The sequence below is a fragment of the Leucoraja erinacea genome, chromosome 3 (genome assembly GCF_028641065.1).
Source record: "Leucoraja erinacea ecotype New England chromosome 3, Leri_hhj_1, whole genome shotgun sequence".
NCBI lineage: Eukaryota > Metazoa > Chordata > Chondrichthyes > Rajiformes > Rajidae > Leucoraja > Leucoraja erinaceus.
Window position 1 is genome coordinate 6,480,187 of NC_073379.1, and position 11,647 is coordinate 6,491,833.

Consider the following 11,647-nt stretch of genomic DNA (forward strand, 5'->3'; position numbering starts at 1 on the left):
TGATATGGGGAGAAAGGGATGCTGATTTTGGATGATCAGCCATGATCATATTGAATGGCGGTGCAGGCTCGAAGGGCCGAATGGCCTACTCCTGCACCTATTTTCTGTTCCTACGATGGTGGCATTTACGAGGCTATTTGAAGGAATGGAAGGATACATGCAGGTAGTTCACCTTGGCATCATGTTTGGCACTGGGATTGTGAGCCCAAGGGCCTATTCCTGCACTGTACTGTTCTATGTGTAGGAAGGAACTGCAGGTGCTGGTTTACACTGAAGATAGACACAAAATGCTGGAGTAACTCAGTGGGATCAGGCAGTATCTCTGGAGAAAACGAATAAGTGATTCTTCAGGTCTTCTGAGGGAGGGTCTCAACCCAAAAGGTCACCTATTTCTGTACCGTTCAATGTTCTACTTCCATTAATATCACAGATAAGACATTCACAAATGTGAAAAGCCACACTTTCCAATCCCCATAGAAACCAAAGTTCCAACCCTTTATTACACTGAAGTAAAATATGCCTTTTTATAATTATAAAAACATATATTGAATGAAGGAATTAATGAGATTATTGGCCAACTATTCACATACAAGGAATTTGCCTTGGTGCTCCGCCCGCAAGTGACAACATGACATACAGTGAGTTAGGAATGACGCATAAAAAACATTAACAATAAAACATTATTGATTAAATATGTGAATTAAATAAAATAATAAAGCAAAGGGAGGCTACAGATTTTTGGTTACTGGTTATATACTTGTCCATGAGACTATTAATACAGAAAAATAGTTTGCGTTCAATCCATTTGGCATATTGGCAAGAAGATCAGCGAAAGTGTTATAATGACTGTTTTGAGGACCAGACTGCTTTTATTTGGTAATGAGGTGTGCTGGAAGGAAATGGTGCATGCCTTAGAATTTAACGCCCTTCATGAATGGAGTGCATCACAGATTGTGGAAATGCTCCACAGAGATGAAGGTGCAGACAATGACGGCTCGCCATTTAGTCCTGCCTCGTCTGCAGATATCACTGAGGGGCAGAATGAGTTCAATGCCATGGTTTTAAAGAAATCTGACAAACTTCTAACGGGAAGCAAAGGGAGATTGCAAAAGAGCGCAGAAACGTCAACTGTTTCTTTAATCTCATCTCCAAACCGGTGACAACGAATAAGATTTATTTTTCAATACCACCAGCATTTCTAATTGCAAAGTAATTTGGCTCCATGCAGTGGCGCAGCAGGGTGAAAATTAATTGTTCACATTTTCTTCCCTTTTAAATGACTTTCCCCTGGAATTGATGCGTTTATGAAGCATCTTTTGTATTCTTTTCAGGACATCCCAAAGTCCCATACAAGCAATCCAGCACACTTCAGGTGTAGACATTACTGCAATGAAGGCAATGGTATCACCTCTGTTTGTGCAGCACCCCCACTGACTGATGTTTTAATCTTAAATTAGTGCTAAACTATCTGGGGTCGGGTTGCAACACATGGCCTTCTGACTCTGTGAGTGAATTCAAATGAGTTCCAGCATTCCACTTTATTCTACATACATCATAAGGTTATGTCATAACGAATAGTAGAATTAGGCCATTCGGCCCATCAAGCATATTCCGCCATTTAATCATGGCTGATCTGTCTCTCCCTCTAACCCCATTCTCCTGCCTTCTCCCCATAACCTCTGACACCTGTACTAATCAAGAATCTATCTATCTCTGCCTTAAATATATCCACCGACTTGGCCTCCACAGCCGTCTGTGGCAATGAATTTCACAGATTCTCCACCCTCTGACTAAAGAAACTTCTCCTCATCTCCTTCCTAAAAGAACGTCCTTTAATTCTGATGGAAGAAGGGTCCAAACACAAAACGCCCCTTGTTTATATCTGTGCATTCCCTCCACCGATGCAGCCTGACCCGTTGAGTTCCTCTCGCACTTTGTGTTTTGCTCAAGACTCCAGCATCTGCAGTTTCTTGTGCCTCCATTTGTTCCACTTGCTTTGTTTACAAACATTTTCTTATTCTTTCAGATTCCTTTTCTCTTTTTTTTGGGTACCACCCACGTAAGAATTCTTTTATAATACCATTCTGCTGTATTTCGGCGACGTCACCACTTGTTGGGCGGCACAGTGGTGCAGCAGGTAGAGCTGCTGCCTCACAGTGCCAGAGACCCAGGTTCAATCCCGACCTCGGGTGCTGACTGTGTGTAGAGTTTGCACCTTCTCCTTGTGCAGGCGCGGGATTTCTTCCAACATTTCCAAAGTAAATTGCTCCTGTGTAGGTAATGGATGCAAAAGTGGGATAACGTAGGAATATGGGAGAAAAACCAGGAATGGGCTACTGATTTTAGATGATCAGCAATGATCATATTGAATGGCGGTGCTGGCTTGAATGGCCTACTCCTGCACCTATTTTCTATGTATCTAACTGGTATGAATGGACGATTGATGGTCGACACACTCGGTGGGCCGAAGGGCCTGTTTCCATGCTGTAGCTTGCAATTAATCAATCACCACAGTTGTACAAGTGAGCTTCTCCCCATAAAACTCTTCACAGAAAACGCACAGTTAAATTATTTTCTTCCAATGTTCCAGTAGAATATGGCCATACCCAAGCGCATCCCTGATTTGCAAGTGTACAGAAATAGTCCATTGATCCCCGCATGCAAGGGGTGCCAGATCATGGGGTGAACGTACAAACTCCGTACAGACAGCACCCGTAGTCAGGTTCGAACCTGGGTCTCTGGCGCTGTGAGGCAGCGACTCTACCGCTGCGCCACCGTGCCGCTCCACCTATTCTGCTGAGATAATACGCATGTTTATCCTTGATTATTACCTCCGCTAGCTCTGTATCACTCTTACCTGCTTGTCCACAAATTCTCGGGCATCTTTCTCAATGTGACCTTCATAAAGATTTGTTGTCATGTTCATCAGTCCGACTTTTGATAATCCAAAATCCGTCAGTTTGATGTGCCCCAAAGATGTCACGAGCAAACTGCAGGGAAAATATTGACATTTCAGTACTCCAAAAGTTGAGTCAGAAAACATTTTAATTTAAAAATATGTTTAGTTGTGAACAGAAACAAGCAAATCCTAAACTATTGCAAATCAAATATAAATATCAGCTATATATGGTTACAAATAACCTCTCCGTGGTGGAAATTCTGAAATATGTTCTCGTTAATAATCCCACAAAATCGTGGGCAGTCACGGTGGTGCAGCGGTAGAGTTGCTGCCTTACAGCGATACAGAGATACAGCATAGAAAAGGCCCTTCGGCCATCTGGTCGCGCCCATCTGGTCCGCGCCGACCGAGAGCGAAAGTGGCAATGCCCCGCAAACATTTAAACACAATATCCTACATAATAAATAATAGAAGGAAAAACGTTCTGTACAGTTAGTCCCTAGGCGTTTACAGGACAACTCCTTTTTTTAAACATTTTCCAAAGTCCAATTGGAAGGGGTCTCTCCTGGATTTACAGACCAGGGGGGTGTACGTGCGTTTGGAGTGTGGGAGCAATTCCCGAACCAGATGGTAAGCGACAAGATCTCGCTGGGAAAAATCCCACACCTGAATTTCCTCAACGGGGTAAAGAACTTGTACTCACCAACTCCGTACAGAGAGTGCCAGATATTTAGTCAGGGGATCGAACCTGGTTCTCCGGAGCTGCATTCGCTGTAAAGCAGCAACTCTACCGCTGCGCCACCATGACTGTTCTATGAGGAACTTTCTTCAATGAACATCAACACTCTGTACCTCATTGAACAAAACGAGGATTAAAGTATCTCCTTCTGGAACTCATCGCTCCAGTCGAGAGGTTGTCGGGAGTGGGGAACGAAAAGGTTTTATTTGCAGTTTGGAGAAACAGCGCAGAAACAGGCCCTTCAGCCCACCAAGTCCTTACCGAACCAGCGATCCTCACTCACTTACACTATCCTACACGCACTAGGGATAATTAGCATTTGTACCGAGCCAATTAACCTACCAACCATCTTTGGAGTGTGGGAGGACACTGGAGATCCCAGAGGAAACCCACGCGGTCACGGGGAGAACGTGCAAACTCCGTACAAACAGCACCCGTAGTCAGGGTTGAACCCGGGTCTCTGGTGCTGTGAGGCAGCAGCTCTACCGCTGCACCACCGTGCCGCCACTAAAAGTTAACTAACTGCCCAACTTTACTTCTTACTGTGAAGGGCTGCAGTTGGAACACATCAAATATAAACTGCAATTAGAGTCTATACAACCTTCCAGCCCGGCAAAAATACATATGGATAAATGCAAATTCTTGATGTAAAATGCAAGTCATTTATAGAGCAGCTGTCTCCATCTGAGAAGGCATTAGCAAAGCAGGGTTCTGAGCTTTGATTCTGAATTATACATCATTCCCTGAACTTTAACAATACATGTATGTTTTAATTATGTATTTCCATAAGCTCAATTAATCAATGTAAAGGAATATGTAGAATAGAATAAAGCAATATGTAGAAGCCCCAAAGGATAAGCTTGATCTACTATTGGGAAATAGGGCAGGGCAGGTCACGGGGGTGTCAGTGGATGGCACTTTGGGACCATAGACACTAAATGCTGGAGTAACTCAGCAGGACGGGCAGCATTCCCGGATAATAGAAGGTATGGGTGACGTTTCAAGTCGAGACCCTTCTTCAGACCTGAAACGTCATCCTATCCTTCTCTCCGGAGATGCCGCCTGTCCCACTGAGTTACTTACTCCAGCATTTTGTGCCTATCGTCAACGGAACCAGCAGTTCCTTCCGACACACTTTGGGGACAAAGGACAAAGGACATTTATTGTCACATACACCAATTGGTGCAGTGAAATTTGAGTTGCCATTGCAGCACATTAAACATAAAAACATCCCCCCACAATGGTTCCCACTGTGAGGGTAGGCAGCAACGTCCAGTCCTCTTCCTCGTCTTCAGCCGTGGTCGGGGCCTATTTGAGGCCTCTGCAGTCGCCGACCATAGTTCTATTAGTTCAAAAATAGGTATGGAACAGGACAGAACTGGCCTATAAATTAAAGTTCAGGATCAGGGCAAGGCGGATTTTGACCTTATAAATCTGGCTCATTTGCATTTAAACAACCACCTGCACAATCTGATTCCAGTAGATAGACACACATTGCTGGAGTAACTCAGCGGGCCAGGCAGCATCTACGGAGAAAAAGGATGGGTGACGTTTCGGGGGGTGAAGAAGAGTCTCGACCCGAAACGTCACCCACTTTGCAAGTAGAGGGGGGGGGGTAGGAAAAGGCCAAGGGTCTCGACCCGAAACGTCCACATTGTCCCCAGGTTCGAAGGATGCGAAAGAACTAGAGGGGAGGGGGGTGGGGGGGGGGGGGGAATAGAGAGGGCAGCGATGACTTGAGCAGAAAGCAATTTTAGTGAGAACGGAGAGTTCACGGTCTGCATGTTGCTGAACCAATGGCAGCAGTGACTAGTGGGTACCGCAAGGCTCAGTGTGGGACCCCACAAATAATGATCCAATTGAAGGCAATATCTCCAAGTTTGCGGATGACACTAAGCTGGGGGAAGTGAGGTGAGGAGGATGCTAGGAACTGAAGGGACTTGGATACAGTGGGCAAATGTTTGGCAGATGCAGTTTAATGTGGATAAATATGAGGTTATCCATTTTGGTGGCAAAAACGGGTCGATTGGGAAAGGGGGAGATGCAGCGAGACCTGGGTGTCATGGTACACCAGTCATTGAAGGGGGGGGGGGGGGAATGGCATGTTGGCTTTCATAGCAAGAGGATTTGAGTATAGGAGCAGGGAGGTTCTACTGCAGTTGTATAGGGTCTTGGTGAGACCACACCTGGAGTATTGCGTGCAGTTTTGGTCTCCAAATCTGAGGAAGGACATTCTAGCCAGAGAGGGTTCACCAGACTGATTCCTGGGATGTCAGGACTGTCTTAGAGAAGGAATGCAGCGATGACTTGAAATTGCAGAAATCAATTTTAGTGACAAAAGGTAGTGAGAGTTCACGGTCTGCATGTTGCTGTTAAACAGAGGTACAACGCTGGCAGGAGTAGTGAACCATGGATGACAAGAGATATGGAGATTCTGGCCAGAAGGATGGATGTGTATGTCAAGTGTAGGAAATTGGGATCGTGAAATCATGGAATTGATAGAGCAAATTTATGAGAGGTGTGTATCACAAGAAGGTTGGTGGAATGTATGGAGGAGTCTCAGAGTCTCTGGCCCAGAGTAAGGGAATCGAGGACCAGAGGACATTAGTTCAAGGTGAATGGGAAAAGATTTAATAGGAATCTGAGGGGTAACCTTTTCACATAAAGGGCGATGGGTGTATGGAATGAGCTGCCCAAGGAGGTAGTTGAGGCTGGGATTATCGCAACGTTTAAGAAACAGTTAGACAGGTGCAGGGGTAGGACAGGTTTAGAGGGATGTGGGCCAAACGCAGGCAGGTGGGACTAGTGTAGCTGGGACATATTGGCTGGTGTGGGCAAGTTGGGCCATTTTCCACGCTGTATGGCTCCATGATTTATTAAAGTTATTTGTTGATTTTTTTTAATCCCAGGGTGGTAATATCAAACTCTAAAAGGGCACAGCTTAAAGAAGAGAAAGTCGACAAGGGATGTGTGGGCCAAGTTTCTTTGCACAGAGGCTGATGAAATAAGAGATTGAAAACAGTGCTAAATAAATGCTCTCACTTACACAGAGGGCAGTGAAGTAGCAGAATGAGTTATTATAGTGACCGTTGAAAACTATCAGTTGTGTTAAAATTTACTATCATTGCCGACCATATCTCACGTGAAGAAAGTCTCTTGCAATGACAACCCAACATATACAGTGAAAACGTTGAAGGAGGAATGGGAAGAAAGTTTTAACTCTAGACAATAGACAATAGGTGCAGGAGGAGGCCATTCAGCCCGTTGAGCCAGCACCGCCATTCACTGTGATCATGGCTGATCATTCACAATCAGTACCCCGTTCCTGCCTTAAACTATACTCTAGTTTAGTTTAGAGATACAGGGCAGAATGAATGAATGGATAAGTTTATAGGCCAAGTCTATTCACATACAAGGAATTTGCCTTGGTGCTCCACCCGCAAGTGACAACATGACATACAGTGACTGTTAGGAATGACACATAAAACATTAAACATTAATAATAAAACATCATTGATTAAACATGTGAATTAAATAAAATACCAGGGCAAAAGGAGGGTACGGATTTTTGGTTATTGAGTAGAGCTACTACTCGTAGAAAAAAGCTGTTTTTATGTCTGGCTGTGACAGCTTTGACAGTCCGGAGTCGCCTTCCAGAGGGAAGTGATTCAAAGAGTTTGTTGCCAGGGTGAGTGGGGTCAAAGATGATCTTACCCGCTCGCTTCCTGGCCCTTGCAGTGTAAAATCTTTCAGAATAAAAGGCCATTCAGCCCACTGAGCCTGTGCCGACCAGCAATCCCAGACACTAACACAATTCTACACATTAGGAACAAATTGCAATGAAACCAAGCCAATTAACCTACAAATCTGTGTGTCTTTGGAGTGTGGGAAGAAACTGGAGATCCCGGAGAAAACCTATGCAGGTCATGGGGAGAAAGTACAAACTCCGTACAGACAGCACCCGTGGTCGGGATTGAACCCGGGTCTCTGGTGCTGTAAGGCCGCAACTCTACCGCTGCACCACCGTGCCGCCCCAACAGACTAGTAAGTCTCCTAGCAGATAAAGATTTTTCTGCGCTCATTATTTGAACAAAAAGGAGTTCTGTTTAGCTCAAGGATGAGAACCAGTGTAATTGGGAACAATGGGCCTGGAAAGCTAGATGTTAATGACTGGGGTGGTGACTGTCCAAGATTGTGAAAGGATTACATGGTGCAGGGAATGGAGAGATATTGATCACGTGTGGAGTCACATCCTCCAACCCTCTAAACCTACCCCATCCATGTACCTGTCTAGATCTGACTATATTTTACCCCTGTTGTGGTTACCTTCTCCCAACTAACAATGATCTATCCTACATTTACCTTGATCTCCATTCCCATTGTCCTGTTTTCACACCCCACACCTCCTTATCCGTGTACCTCCCACTCCACTGACATCAGTCTGAAGAGGGTCTTGACCCGAAAAACCACCCATTCCCTCTCTCCAGAGATGCTGCCTGTCCCGCTGAGTTACTCCAGCATCTGTAGTTCCATCCTACACATAAATGGTTCTTAAACATTGCGATAGTCCCTGCCCCAACCACCTCCCCTGGTAGCTCGTTCCATTAAATGTCAGCAGGCTGGATAACTGTAAAGACTAAGCCCCATGCGATCGCAATTTGGAATATTCTTTTAGAAACATGAAAAATAGGTGCAGAAGTAAGCTATTCGAACCAGCACCACCATTCAATATGATCATGGCTGATCATCTAAAATCAGTACCCCATTCCTGCTTTCACCCCATATCCCTCGATTACATTAGCCCTTAGAGCTATATCTAACTCCTTCTTGAAAACATCTAGTGAATTGGCCTTCACTGCCTTCCATGGCAGAGAATTCCACAGATTCACAACCCTCTGGGTGAAAAAGTTTTTCCTCATCTCAGTCCTAAATGGTCCAACCCTTATATTCTTAAACTGTGACCCCTGGTTCTGGACTCCCCCGTCATCAGGAACACTTTTCCTGCATCTAGCCTGTCCAAACCCTTAAGAATTCTATATGTTTCTATAAGATAGCCTCTCATCCTTCTAAATCCCAGTGAATACAAGCCCAGTCGACCCAGTCTAACCTGGTGAACCTACGCTGCACTCCCTCAAAGTGTCAGGGGAGAAGGCGGGAGAATTAGGTTAGGAGGGAGAGATAGATCAAACATAATTGAGTGATGGAATAGGCTTGATGGGTCGAATGGCCTAATTCTGCTCCTATAGAAACTTAGAAGCATAGAAAATAAGTGCAGGAGTAGGCCATTCGGCCCTTCGAGCCAGCACCACCATTCAATATGATCATGGCAGATCATCCAAAATTTGTACCGTTCCTGCTTTCTCCCCATATCCCGTGATTCTTTTAGCTCTAAAACCTAAATCTAATGGCCCCGTCCCATGGTACGAGTTCATTCCAAGAGTTCTCCCAAGTTTTAAAAAATCAAACTCGTGGAAAGCACGGAGAATGCACGCAACGGGTACGTCGGAGCTCGGGGGACATCTCTTAGCGGCTCGTAACGCTAATGGCAGGTACTTGGGAAGACTCACTAATGGCAGGTAAGCTCAGGAAGACTCGTGAAGGTTTTTCAACATGTTGAAAAATGTCCACGAGAGCCCCGAGTACCGACGAGTGGCCAATACTGTAAATCTCTGAGTTCGAATCAGGGCAAACTCGGGAGAGCTCTTGGAATGAACTCGTACCGTGGGACAGGGCTTTTAATCTCCCTTGAAAACATCCAGTGAATCGGCCTCCACCGCCTACTGTGGCAGAGAATTCCACAGATTCACAGCTCTCTGGGTGAAAAAGTTTTTCCTCATCTCAGTCCTAAATGGTCTGCCCCTTATTCTTAAACTGTGGCCCCTGTTTCCAGACTCCCCCAACGTCGCGAATATTTTTCCTGTATCTAGCCTGCCCAAACCCTTAAGAACGTTATATGTTTCTATTGGATCCCCTCTCATCCTTTTAAATTCCAGTGAATGTCTGATCCCATATGGTCTTATGTTCTTAACAAGCTTCTGATTTATTCTTCTCCTAATTCTGCAGAAAACATATTCGCCGCTCTCTCTGTGACAGATACAGATGATGCCGTCAGAATGTGCATGGAATATCTGTGCATATAACATGAGGATGAATTGTTGAAGCCCAAACAGAGGAAAGAAAGTGACAAATGAATAATCGTAGATGAAAATTCTTGTGTCTGAGCTTTTGAAAACTATAATTTACATACAATTTGGAAGTCAATGTTTTACCCCGAGTCAAAATAATGTTTAATTTTACATAAATCATGACATACGATCTGTTTCCCGCGTCTGTCTGCCAGACCAGATGAACCTAGTGGGTGCATGAGAAAGATGCCCCTCCAGGGTTGCAGTGCGGAAACAGGCCCTTCGGCCCACCGAGTCCCTGCTGCCTGTGATCACCCCGTACACTAGCACTATGCCAGTATACTAGACAAAATTGCTGGAGAAACTCAGCGGGTGCGGCAGCATCTATGGAGCAAAGGAAATAGGCAACGTTTCGGGCCGAAACATCGCCTATTTCCTTCGCTCCATAGAAACTGCCGCATCCGCTGAGTTTCTCCAGCAATTTTGTCTACCCTCAATTTTCCAGCATCTGCAGTTCCTTCTTGAGCACTGTGCTAGTGCAGGGTGGCATGAGTAAAATTGTAAATTGTCCCTAGTGTGGGTGGGATAGTATCAATGTGCGGGAGTGGCGAGTCGGAGCGGACTCAATGGGCCGAAGGGCCTGTTTCCGCACTGTAACTCTAAACTAAACACTATCCTACACACAATTTACTATTTTTACCGAAGCCAAATAAGTGGCGTATAAGAGGCTTTTAGCTAGATTTGGACGTACAAGGAATAGAGGGATATGGATCCAGGAAAGGTGGAGCTCACAATGGGCGGGTTTAATCTAAACAGTGGGGGGGGGAGTCAACAAAGTGGAAGCCTATGCGTGCAGTTAACGGGAAAGAGAGCGTAGGAAATATCACGTTAAACTAACAGGGCAGGGGGATGGGAACCAACGCAAGGAGACAAGAGGGACATAATAGGAGAACAGAAGCAAAAGGTAGAAGGGAGATCAGAAAAACTAACCTGAAAGCTCTGTGCCTTAATGCGAGGAGCAATTGTAATAAGGTAGATGACTTCAGAATGGCAGGCAGTGACTAGTGGGGTGCCGCAAGGCTCGGTGCTGGGACCGCAGTTATGTACAATATACAGTATATTAACGATTTAGATGAGAGAATTAAAGTGGCATCTCCAAGTTTGCGGATGGCACAAAGCTGGGTGGCAGTGTGGGCAGTGATGAGGATGCTATGAGGCTCAGGGTGACTTGGATAGGTTGGGTGAGTGGGCAGAAGCATGGCAGATGCAGTATAATGTAGATAAATATGAGGTTATCCACTTTGGTGGCAAGAACAGGAAGGCAGATTATTATCTGTATGGTGTCAGATTAGGAAATGGGGAGGTGCAACGAGACCTGGGTGTCCTTGTACAACAGTCACTGAAAGTAAGCATGCAGGTACAACAGGCAGTGAATAAAGCTAATGGCATGTTGGCCTTCATTCCGAGAGGATTTAAGTTTAGGAGCACGGGGGTCCTACTGTAGTTGTGCAGGGTCCTGGTAAGACCACACCTGAAGTATTGTGTGCAATTTTGGTCTGCTAATTTGAGGAAGGACATTATCGCTATTGAGGGAGCGCAGCATAGGTTCACCAGGTTAATTCCCGGGATGGCGGGACTGACATATGTTGAAAGAATGGGACGACTGGGCTTGTATTCACTGGAATTTAGAAGGATGAGAGAGAATCTTATAGAAACATATAACATTCTTAAAGGATTGGACAGGCTAGATGCAGGAAAAATGTTCCCGGTGTTGGGGGAGTCCAGAACCAGGGGTCACAGTTTAAGAATAAGGGGTAGGCCATTTATGACTGAGATGAGGAAAAATAATTTCACCCAGTTGTGAATTTGTAGAATTCTCTGCCA

General features: G+C 45.1%; 1 protein-coding gene across 10 annotated transcripts in view; it reads right to left on the reverse strand.

The window, feature by feature from the left end:
- LOC129695115 (microtubule-associated serine/threonine-protein kinase 4-like) overlaps positions 1-11,647 on the reverse strand; it is a 462,908-nt gene that overhangs the window by 55,279 nt on the left and 395,982 nt on the right. For all 10 annotated transcript variants that reach the window (XM_055631871.1, XM_055631863.1, XM_055631890.1 and 7 more), the window contains one exon: positions 2,858-2,990. In XM_055631871.1, the coding sequence (XP_055487846.1) occupies positions 2,858-2,990 (133 nt within the window). The remainder of the gene's footprint in view (positions 1-2,857; positions 2,991-11,647) is intronic.